Source organism: Capricornis sumatraensis, chromosome 14 (genome assembly GCF_032405125.1).
Source record: "Capricornis sumatraensis isolate serow.1 chromosome 14, serow.2, whole genome shotgun sequence".
NCBI lineage: Eukaryota > Metazoa > Chordata > Mammalia > Artiodactyla > Bovidae > Capricornis > Capricornis sumatraensis.
Window position 1 is genome coordinate 68,630,001 of NC_091082.1, and position 11,611 is coordinate 68,641,611.

Here is an 11,611-nt window from a genome sequence, read left to right on the forward strand (position 1 = left end):
CCAGGGGGGCTGTCAATTGAGTGCTGCTTGCGTCTCTCAGCTGGACTCAGAGCTGCTTTTGGTTTGCGCCCCCCACCCCCGTGTGAGGGGAAAGAACTCGACCCAGGAAAGTCCTGACCAGGCAGAGGCTTAAGTGCTGCCCACCGAGCTTCTGCCCTCAGCAGTGCTGGAACTGAGTTTGGGGTGAAGTCCTCCCTGCTGGAAGACACGCCCCTCAGAGAGGAGAGGGCTGGCCCTGGGGCAGAGGCAGGCTCGAGGTAGGAGCCGTGGGCCAGAGGGCACGGGCTTGGAGGCCTCTGTTTGAGCCGAGCAGCACAGCCCCTGAGACTGTAGGGACTTTGGGCCCTACCCTTGTTGCGTAGTTGCTTCTTCCTGAGTAGCAGTAATAGGAGCAGCTACTCATTTGAAAAGACCCTGATGCTGGGAAGGATTGAAGGCAGGAGGAGAAGGGGGTGACAGAGGATGAGACGGTTGGATGGCATCACCAACTCAATGGAGTTGAGTTTGAGTAGACTCTGGGAGTGATGGACAGGGATGCCTGGCGTGCTGTGGTCCATGGGGTCGCTAAGAGTTGGACATGACTGAGTGACTGGACTGAACTGAACCATTCCTTGAGGGGGTTCCCAGGTGGTGCTAGAGACTCAGGTCTCTGCATTGGGAAGATTCCCTTGGAGTAGGAAATGGCCACCCACTACCAGTACTCTTCCCTGGAAAATTCCATGGACAGAGGAACCTGGTGGGCTACAGTCTATGGGGTCACAGAGTCGGACATGACTGAGCGCACGCACACACACACCATTCCTTGGCCTCTGACAAGGTGCCAGACTGAAGAGTGCTCCTTTGTTGTTGTAGCTTATCTGTATTTCTCAGAACAAAACTCCACTGGTGGGTTCTAGCGTCGTTGCATCACACGCGTGTGTGAGCTAACCGTCACCCTTGCCCACTGCGTGCCTGGGGCACTGAAGAAAGCCTGGGGCGCATAGAGCTCCCTCCGCCTGCGCAGCCTTGGGGACCTGTCGGCTGTGGGTTGGCCCTGCAGCCCAGCAAGGATCTCCCTGCTCCCTCATGGAAGCAGCTGGCAGGACTGGCCACTAGGTGGCATGTGGTCACCAGAGTTTCCCTGCTCCCAGCACAGGGTGACTCCCTGCGGTCCAGAGCCCCTTAATTCATCCTCCCTCCTGACACTGTGGCCTTAGAGGGCATCCTCTTTCCTAATCAGGACAGCGGGTGAAGGTCAGTGAGGAAACGCTGACTTGAAGCTGTAAATTTGTGTTGAGAACCCAGAGGCCAGTGTGAGCTGACCAAGAGACAGTGTGTCAAAGCACAGGATTCTTTCTGGCCATTTCTCCCGCTGAGGGACAGTGTCCTGCCTGGAGGTTTGATAAGAACATGCCATGACTCCCTCAGAGGACTGGATCCCTTGGCAGGTTTTTCTGTTTAGGGATCATTCCTGTCTTCAGCTTCCTTCTTCTTACAAATGTTTCTCTGTGCTCTTGTCCCCCAAGTTTCTCTATATTGTCCTCCTGACCTTCTTGGTGATTTTCCTGACCTGCTCTGCTGCTGCAGCCCCCTCTCTCCTCCCCCACCCCGGGCATGCTCATGCGTGTGCTCATGCGTGCACACACACACACACAACACAGCCATCCTCCTCCCTGGAGTCCTTGTGGTTTTAAAGTGCTGATACTAATCAGATTTGAGTTGACTTATCTTCAGAGTAGCTTTTCCTGCTCCTCAGAGACTACGGGGAGTTCCCATCAAGATTTGGATCTCCGCTCTGGCCCCTGCGCTGCCTGGTCGCCACTGGCAGCCCGTGGAATACAAATGAAAGGCCATTTGCCAGCCCAGCCCAGCTGGTCAGTTCGCTAATCAGCTGCTCTTTCAGAAGATTACCTGAACAGAGGCCTGTGTGGCCCAGGGGTCCCAGCCGCCCTGGGCAGTGACACAAGTGCTTGGCCTCCGCCCCAGTGGGCGTGTGGTCAGGGCTCAGAGCCCCAGCCTGCAGCCTGGAGTGGGGGTGGCCTTGAGGGCCCACCCCTACTGAGCGCCTCTGCCCAGCCCTCCGCCTCACCTTCCCAGGTGTCCCAGGGCAAAGATAGTGAGTGAGGAGCCCACATTTGGGTGTTTTTGTTTCTTCTCACATTTGGGCCTTAGGATGTTTTCCTGGTGCTTTTGGAACATTCCAGAACATACCTCAGCCCCCTTCCGCCCACCCCCACTGCCCTCCCCAGGGGAACTCCCGGGGAATTGCTTCTCACTCTCCACTTACCGCTTCCATAGTACTTCCGTGGCCGGCCCTTAGTCCAGAACTTCCTGCACTCCATGAACGACTGGCTCAAGAAGCAGCAGAGAAAGAAAATTCCCTACGGTTTCTTTAAAAATGCGCTGGACAGCAGGAAGGAGGTGAGTCTGGGAGGCAAAGAAGCTCTCCTCCATGTTCCATATCTATGGGAGCAGAAGGGGTCCACCTTGTCCCTTCTGACCTCCTCACCAGTCCGCATTTAGGAAGGAGGCCGTGATCTTGGTTGAGTCCTTGTGCTGGTCACGAGTGAACCGCCATCTGTTGAGCTCTATCTCTCCAGACCTCACTTAATCCTCACAACATTAGTGGAAGGCAGATACTATTCCCACTGGGCAGATGAAGAAGCGGAGGTCAAGTAACTCTGTGTGTGTCTAAGGCCACACAGCCAGTAAGCAGTTAAGCTGGACTTTAGAGCTGGTTGTGAGATGCCCCTGGTGGGAGAGCTTTTTAACCACAGCCCTCTGTTGCCTGCCAGGCTCCTCAGCACAGCTTCTCTCCAGGGGCGCTTTCTGGGCTCCTGGTATCACCGCTGTTTGCACAGGTGGGCACGTCAGCCAGCAGAGGTGCAGAGCCTCACAGGCGTGTGGCGGGGGGTGACATGCCTGCAGGACCCTTGGAAATGAACCGCTTATTCTGCAGGGGGGGGAGGTTGAGGCTAGGGGAGGGACGTGACTTGGTCTGTGTCACAGTCTCAGCCCTCCTGCTTGTTTGATGGGTGTCACCAGTGGAAGGGAAACGCCCACCTCGAGGTGACAGATTGAGAAAGGGACCGTTTGTGTCAGGGCTGCACGCAGACCTGGAGTCTCCTGCGAGCTGCTCTCCCCACGCAGTTCCTGTTTTCTCTGCACGTGCACTCACCCTCCTGTGTGTCCCCTAGGGCACTGTGATCGCGGAGAAGGTGAACTGGGTGGGCTGCCAGGGGAGTGAGCCGCATTTCCGGGGCTTTCCCTGCTCCCTGTGGATCCTGTTCCACTTCCTGACCGTGCAGGCAGCTCAGGAAGGTGTAGACCATTCTCAGGAAAGAGGTGAGTGGAGGCCCGGGCACCCCCGCGCCTCAGCCCACCCCATCCCGCCCTCTGCTGGCGCCCCTGCAGGCCTGAACTTAGGGGAGTCTGCGTTTGCAGCCGGGGACACGTGATCAGTGTGGACCCAGAGCAGGAGGGTCTGGAGGCCACTCTGTCCTGCCGCTCCATCCTGCTCGTGGCCCCCAGGGTGGTGCCTCACAAACTCAGGGGTGTGCGGCTGCTCCCTGGTTTTCTCAAAGCCACAAGCTTGCTTTATGATCTAGTTCTGTTTTTTATACTCCCATAAAGAAAAAATCTGTGTCTTCTTCACAATTCATGCAGCTAATACCGTGGACTCTGAACAACTTTACTGTATTTTCCCCTGAAAAAATCATTTTCTAGGGGAAGCCAGGGAAACCTTGCCCCCTTTGCCCTGTTTTGTACCCAAAACAACTGCTCTCCATCACTCACCCTGCCCCTCAGCCACATGAAACGGCTGAGTGGGTGGGCACCCAGTTCAGCCCCTGTTCACTGAAGGACCAGGCTCACGCAGGCCCTGGCCCAGCCTGGAGCACGCAAAGGTGGGAGAGACATGCCTGCCCCCAATGGACTGTGAGGCAGGTGGGCACAGGGCTGACGGGCCGTGTGCCAGGCCCCAGGGGCAACAGGGAGAGGAGGATGTGCGGGGGGGGGGGGGGGGGGGAGCGAGGGAGTGCTCCACGACGTTGGGAAGGGCAGGAGGAGGTCATTGAGGGGGAAGACGGACCGGAGTCCCGGATGGAGGAGATGGCCTGTGTGGAGACAGAGGGAACTGGAGGAGCGGCCAGGCGTGCGGACAGCCAGCCGGCCTGTCAGCCACGATTTGCAGAGTGTCTCTGAAGAGCCAGGCCCCGTGCTAGGGGTCAGGTATAGCAGTGCTTGCAGCAAGACATCCCTGGCTCGAGGGGACAATATTCCAGTGGCGGGAGACAGACAGTAGACACACAGATAGATCACTTCAGGTGTGACGGTGAGTCTGTGAGGAAGACAGAGCCCGTGGCGGGGTGAGGGGCGGAGGAGGGGTTGCGTGTTCAGACAGGCTGGCTGGCTGGGGGAGGCTCCTCTGAGGAGGGGCCCAGTGCTGAGACCTGCTTGGTGAGAGGGAACCAGTGGGGGGATGTCTGGGACGGGAGCCCCCCTGGGCTGCCTGGATCTGCTCAGCCTGCCACAGCGAGCTGCTACGCACTGGGCCTTAAACAACAGAAACGTGTCTGCTCACGTTCTGGAAGCTGGAAGTCCATGATGAAGGCGTTGGCAGGGTGCGTCCCACGGAGGCCTCTCCTTGGTTTTGTAGATGGCCATCGTCTCCCTGGGTCGTCACACGGTCCTCCCTGTGGGTGTTCCTGGCTGTGTCCAAATGTCCCCTTGTTACAAGGACACCAGTCATATTGCAGTAGGATGCACCCCAGGGACCGCATTCTCACCTACTCACCTTTTTAAAGATGCTGTGTCCAAACACAGTCACATTCTGAAGGACTGGCTTTAGGACTACAGCATAAAAACTTTCGAGGACACAGTTCAGTCCGTAGCAGAGGTCAAGGACTGGAAAGAGCAGGAAACAAGTCAGGCGTGTTTGCAGCCCCAGAGGGGGCCAGGAGGGGGGCTGCAGGAGAAGAGGTGGGCAATTGGAGGTCCTGGGGAGGGAGGGAATTGGATTTCAGTCCCTGCATTATGAGAATCTACTGGAGACCATTGGCAGGGGAGGGATGCGCATGATCGATGCTTTAGAGAGAGGACTGGGTGGAGGACTTTAGAGCAGGACAGGGTGGAAGCAGGGCAGCCAATTAGGACGTGGTAGAACTTGTCCAGGAGAGGCGGTGGCAGCTCGCGCTGGAGTTGTTAGGTGAGCATGTGTAAGAAGGGCAGATTTGGGTATGTTTTAAAGGCAGAGCTGATATGACTCAGTGAGGTGGATAAAGAATGTGTGGGATGAAGGACTTTGGTCGGACCCTGGACTTGGGCCTGAACGTCTGGTGGATGATGGTTCTATGAGCCAAGAAGTGGGAAGGCTCGGGGGTGGTAGTAGATGGGGAGAGGGCACGCAGAACCGTGTGCATCTGTGGAATCTCTGAATGGAGATGCAGACAGTCACGCCCACAGTTCCGGGGCGAGGTCCATGACAGAGACACACACCTTGTGGTCGGCAGCATGTAGATGGCAGTTAAGACCTGGGGACTGGATGAATGCGTTAGCGGGTGGGCAGAGAAGAGTGCAAATAGGCCCGAGTTCTGGGGCATTCAGCTTCCAGACCTCTGCTCGGTGGAGAGCGGGGGCCAGCAAAGGAGACTAAGAAAGAGCCGCCGTTGCAATTTCAAGAAGGCCCCCAACATAAAGAGTTTCGAGAGAGAGGACCTGGCTGAGTGGATGGTGCTGTGCTGGGGGAGGTGGTACAAAGGGAGGACCTCGCTGGCAAGAGCCATTTCAGGGGTTTAGTGGAAGAGCCGGGGAGAAGTTGGAGGTACTGGGGGAGTGATTGGGGTATGACACCGGTCAGAGAGAAATTTCTTTATTGTAGTTATTTTTTCCTGTCGGAAGGAGCCCATACAAGGAGGAAATGGATGATGCCATAGCAAATGAAAATATGGACAAGAGTGAAATCTTGGAGAAGGCAAGAGGGGTGAGATATAGAGCATGAGGGCAGGCGAGGAGAGCGATGGGGGTGGACGCAGGAGCTGAGAGGACTGAGGAGGTGAGAGGCAAGGCACAGCTTGGTGTGGACACTGAAGTTGCTGAAACCAAGGGTCCGGGGAGTGGTGATGAGCCCGACAGAGAGCAGGGTGCTGCAGTCCCAGTGGGTGGAGGGGTGGGACTGGGAGACAGGCTTTTAAAGGGCTGGGGGTTCACTGCAGGAAGGAGACAGAGTCTGGATGCAGCCAGCAGCAGGGAGGGTCCTTCCACCACCTCCAGCCCTGAGGTGTGTGGAGTGTGGAAGACAAAGGGGTTCAAGAAGGGCAGGTCTAGGGGCAGTGGTATCTTTAGGGAGGAGCCCATGTTGGAGCAAGAAGAGGCTCAGAGCCTGTGATGCTGCCAATCCAGAGAGCCCAGGGGGAGGGCATGAGGGGGCTGAGCGAGATGGAGACAAATTAGGGGATGTGCAGAGCCCGATCAGGATGCGCTCTGGGTGTGTAGAGCCTGAGGCAATGGAGAGCAGGTCACGACAGGAAGCCTGAAGCAGGAGGGGCAGGGTAGGGACCCACAGGTCGGGTGGTGGGCGCTCCAGCCCCTGCCTAACTCTGCCACATCTCTAGGAGCCTGAGTGTCCTGATGATGAGTTTGGACTTATCCTAAGTGTCAGAAAGTGATGAGGGCCTGGATAAGAGGCAGACAAGGGAAACTGAGCTTTGAGAGTCTGGGGGAGAGATGGAGTCAGAGCCGTGACCACCCGTGGAAGGTGAAGTAGGCAAAGAGACCAGTCCCCGCATCAGCTGGGCCCAATGTGTGTGCCCTATGCAGAGGAGGCCATGGTGGGCCTGTGATGGGGCTGCTGGTGGGGTAGGCAGGGCCAAGCAACCTGCAGGGCGCCCAGTGACTGACGTCTCCTCTTCCCTGTAGCCAAGGCCCAGGAGGTCCTCCAAGCCATCCGGGGCTACGTCCGCTTCTTCTTCGGCTGCCGAGAGTGCGCTGGCCACTTTGAGCAGATGGCCTCTCGCTCCATGCACCGGGTGGGGAGTCTGAACAGCGCCATCCTTTGGTTCTGGTCCAGCCACAACAAGGTCAATGCTCGCCTTGCAGGTAAGGAAGGGCCACCTCCGAGGCTGGAGTCACCTGCAGAGGGAAGGTGAGGTGGGGGAACTTGGGAGTCTTGGACCAGAGGCAGGAGACAGGACCCTGACTGCCCCCCTAGGTGACACTCCATGTGTCACGGTGCTACTTAACACCCGGAGCCCCTTCACGGGCTCTCCCAGCCCTGCTAATGTACGCCAGCATCACTAGACCTATTTTCCAGATGAGGAGACTGAGGTTTCGGCCTCTGAGATCCTGGGCCTCCAGTGCCGTTGCTTTCTCTCTGCCCAGCACCACAGCCACTCCCTCTGGCCCGCTGGGGTCCCTTTTCCTGGCTTCCCTGTTCTGCTTTCTGGCTAGTGACACCATTCTCAAACCAATAAAGAGAAAAGAGCTGGGTTTTTCCACCCCCCTGGGAGGGGTCTAATGATAAAACATGCTTGAGAAGAAAAACCTTCCTGGAAGCCAAGGACCGATTCTCACAGGAGGAGGCCTTGTCTTCTGCGTTTCCCTTGTTTACAGTGTTTCTATTCCCCCGTGTTAAGGAGTCTGATGGGTCCCACAGACAAAAGCATTAAACTCCAGGGGTGACCAGCAGCCATCTGTGGATGGAAGCCTGGGCTGCTCTGCGGGGAGAGAGGAAGTGCGATTGGCTGGGACAGACCTCCGGGGTGGGAGGCGGGGGAGAAGGCCTAGGGCAGGCCGAGGTTAAAGGAGCCGGTGGAGCAGGTGGCGTGCAGGCGGCTGCCCTTGTCTGAATCTCCTGGGGCCTCCTGGGGGACTTCTGAAGAAGACACGTGCCATCTCTCCTCCCACCCCTTCTCTCCCTGCCCCTGCCCCGCCCCTGCCACCAAAAGCTCATCTGAGCCTCCAGCCTCGTGTGACCTGCAGGCTCCCGGGCTTTCCCGGGGGCCCAGCTGCTGCTGGAGGGCCAGGAAGTCAGTGCCCTTACTCTCTCTAGGACTGCCCTTCAGATCAGCCAGTAACAGTAATGAGCAGGTGCGAATGGAGTGCTCACTTGGCAAGGTCTGCTCGCCATCACTTCTCACTGAACCCTTGGAATCTCCATGTTGCTCCCTCCCCAGACATAACCATTCTGATTTTTACATCACTTGCTGCTGCTGCTTCATTCTGTCCAACCACTTTTTTTTCCCCCTATTAAACCTTTTAGGAGAGGTGCCTCCTCCAAGAAAGATGGGCTGATTGCCATTCCCCAGGTGACCCTGGGCAAGGGGCCGGTGGCAGGCCCTCTGGGGCTCAGCCTGGGGCTCTGCCCACAGAGCTGGCCCCGCCTGGGGCACCAGCAGCCTGGCAGGAAGGGCAACTTCCTGTCTCTCTCCTGAGTGTCCTTTCCCCCATCCAGGCGCCCAGCCCTTGGGACCCACCTGAGGAGGAAATTTCACTGTGCTCTGTTGCGTTGCCCAGTCGTGTCTGACTCTTTGCAACCCCATGGACTGTAGTCCGCCAGGCTCCTCTGTCCATGGGGATTTTCCAGGCATGAATACTGGAGTGGGTTGCCATGCCCTCCTTCAGGGGGTCTTCCCAACCTGGGTTTGACCCAGGATCAAACCCAGGTCTCCCGCATTGCAGGCAGATTCTTTACCATCTGAGCCACTAGGGAAGCCCAAGAATACTGGAGTAGGTAGCCTGTCCCTTCTCCAGGGGATCTTCCTGACCTAGGAGTCGAACTGGGCTCTCCTGCATTGCAGACGGATTCTTTACCAGCTGAGCTACCAGGGAAGCCCAGTGTTCCACTACCTGCTACCTACCCCAGAGGGCTGCAGGGGGTGCAGGAGAAGCCTCGAAACTACCATGTGCCTTGAACTCTTGCTTTAAAAACATTACAAAAAGAATGTATCTTTACTCCTGTAAAATTTGGGAACTTTCAGAAAAATGCAAAGAGGGTTAATGCTAATGGACCTACCAAAGGCTGCCAGACAAATCATTCTGCGTCTTCTCACCTTTCCCTTGTCTGGCCCGTGGGTACAAACCAGCAGCGAAGGTGACAGAGACAGTGGGTTAACACGGGGAAGTGGCTGGAGGAGAAACTGGCGTGGTGGGGGTGGGGAGGAACCTCCTTGTCCAGACAGGCACTACTGTTGGCGCCGCTGTGGGCCAGGCCCTGTGCTGGGTCTGTTATCTGCCCTCTCGCATGCATATCCTTTCCCGGGGCAGCGGTGCCTGCTTTGTGCAGATGAGGGAGCTGGCATCGTGAATGGAAGGGTGAGATCTGGGTTTCTGGGTGTCCAGCGTGTCACAGGCAGCCTGTGTGTGTGCTTCTCTCCCCAGGCGCCCCCAGCGAGGACCCCCAGTTCCCCAAGGTGCAGTGGCCGCCCCGTGAGCTCTGTTCTGCCTGCCACAATGAACGCCAGGGCGCGCCTGTCTGGGACCTGGACAACATCCTCAACTTCTTGAAGACCCACTTCTCCCCAAGCAACACCGTCCTAAACCTTCCTTCAGCTGGGCCAGGCCCCCGGAGGGGTGCAGAGAGGATGGCAGTCATCCCCAAACAGGTGGAGCTGGAGCTGGCAGCCGGAGATGTTACCCTGGCCCCTGAGAAGGCTGAGATCCCGGTGGGCTCAGGGATAAAGGCCCCTGGAGCCTCCATCCCAGTGGCAGGACTTGGGGCAAGTCACCCCAAGATGCAGGCTGGCCTTGGTGCGGCCACAGATGAGCCAGACCCGGGCGCTCCTGAGCACGCAGTGGAGCTTCAGAGGGATAAGCTGGAGCAGCCAGAGGGGGAGCAGCGCCTGAGCAGGAGAGACACAGGAGCCGTGCTGTTGGCCGAGTTCCTGGCCGGGAGGAACCTCCCCGGAGGCCCTTCAGAGCTGGGCCGAGTGGGCCGCAGCTCCCAGCAGCTGGCGGGCATCCCTGATGGGGAGCCCGAGGCTGGGGCCAGGCAGGGCCAGGGCCAGTGGCTGCAGATGCTGGGCGGGAACTTCTCCCACCTGGACATTAGCCTCTGCGTGGGGCTCTACTCCCTGTCCTTCATGGGCCTGCTGGCCGTGTACACCTACTTCCGGGCCAGGATAAGGGCTCTGAAGGGCTATACCAGCCTCCCTGCTGCTTGAACTGTCCAACCCGGGAGAGGGGCAGGATAGGAAGCTGCCATCCATGGGCTCTTCCAGCCCTCTCTGCCTCCCTCCCCTTGTTCCTTGTCCAGGGACACCCAGCAAAACCAATGGCTGAGGTGAAACCTCCCTGGGGCTTCTGGAAAGGGATGGTCCATAGACAGGGAGACGTGCAGAGGGCCTGGGTTCATCTGCCAGCACAGGCAAGGGCAGCCCTTGGGCAGCGGGGTCGGGAGGCTCCGTCCCCGGCCTCTCAGCGCCAAATTCCTCTTTTTCAGCTTATTTGAAGTCCTGCCTCATTCTCCCCGAAGCTTCAGTGTTTCCCGCTTGGTGTTGGCCCTAAACTGGGGCCAATGAGGCTGCAGTGTCCAAGGTTTCCCCTCTCCAGAGGAGGGGCCCCGGGACTGGAGTGGACCCCCTCCCTGCTTCCCAGGACTCCGTCTGTCCTGCTGCAAAGAGCCCTTTGCGCCAGAGAAGGAAGGACTGCCTGTGGCCCTCTGTGCCTGCCCGTCCTCCAGCCCCTCAGACCCTCCCCCCCGGCCCCCGGGTGGGGTTTGGCTTTGGAAGCTTCTGGAAATCCTGTTGTTCTCCCAGGTGAGGTCTTTGGGAGGAGTGCCTCTGGCTGGCTCCCTTGCCAAACCTTGGGTGCAGGAGGAACACAGGCTGGAGCCGGTATGTGACGGTACTGGGCTGGGGTGTGGGGTTTACGGAGGGCTATCTGGGTCTCTAGTGCCTTAGCTGTGAGAGGGCCAGTGAAGCCTTTGCTCTGAATGTGCTTCCCGCATCGGGCTCAACCCATCTCTCCGATCTGGGTCTTCTGTCTTTTGATTTTAGTCTCCAAAATAGATGCTAATCTATGACTGGGGGGCGGGAGCCAAAGCGACCGCAGGCTCGATTCCCACTCCCCTCCACTGTTAGCGGGGGCTGTGGAATAAATTATTTTGTTAAGGCAAGCACCGGTGTGTTCTTTAACTTGCTACTAGCGTCCAGGTCTGGACTGCTGTTGTTGACTCGCTCAGTCGTGTCCAGCTCTTGTGACCCCATGAACTGTAGCCCATCAGTCTCCTCTGTCTGTGGGATTTCCCAGGCAAGAATACTGGAGTGGGTTCCCATTTCCTCCTCCAAGGGATCTTCCCAACCCCAGGGACCGAACCCGTGTTTCCTGCATCAGCAGACATATTCTTTACCACTGGGCCACCCAGGGAAGCCCGTCCAGGTCTGGAGAGAATATGCAAAACCCAGCCTCATCTGGGATCCAGTCACTTCATGGGGGATCAAGGGGCCTTGTCACAGCCCCTCACTCCTGGACGGGCCATCCCCCACTGCCCACAGAGCTCTCTGTGCCCGGAGCCCCTCAATACCACCTCCTCCCCACTCTGCTAGGGAGCCCCTGGCTGGATGCTCTCAGTCCTGCTCCAGGAACCTTGGCTTTCACCTGCCTGACCCTCCTCAGCCAGGTGGCCTACGTCTCTGCT

The 11,611-nt window shown here is 58.0% G+C and overlaps 1 protein-coding gene across 2 annotated transcripts in view; it reads left to right on the forward strand.

The window, feature by feature from the left end:
* Positions 1-11,072, forward strand: part of QSOX1 (quiescin sulfhydryl oxidase 1) — a 41,915-nt gene extending 30,843 nt beyond the window's left edge. Inside the window, exons 9-13 of one of the 2 annotated variants that reach the window (XM_068985714.1) lie at positions 2,278-2,400; positions 3,177-3,324; positions 6,895-7,074; positions 9,355-9,578; positions 10,415-11,072. In XM_068985714.1, the coding sequence (XP_068841815.1) occupies positions 2,278-2,400; positions 3,177-3,324; positions 6,895-7,074; positions 9,355-9,578; positions 10,415-10,423 (684 nt within the window). In that variant the 3' untranslated portion in view covers positions 10,424-11,072. Of the gene's footprint in view, positions 1-2,277; positions 2,401-3,176; positions 3,325-6,894; positions 7,075-9,354 lie in introns of both variants that reach the window. The other variant, XM_068985713.1, reaches the window with a different exon arrangement.
* Positions 11,073-11,611: the final 539 nt, after the last annotated feature.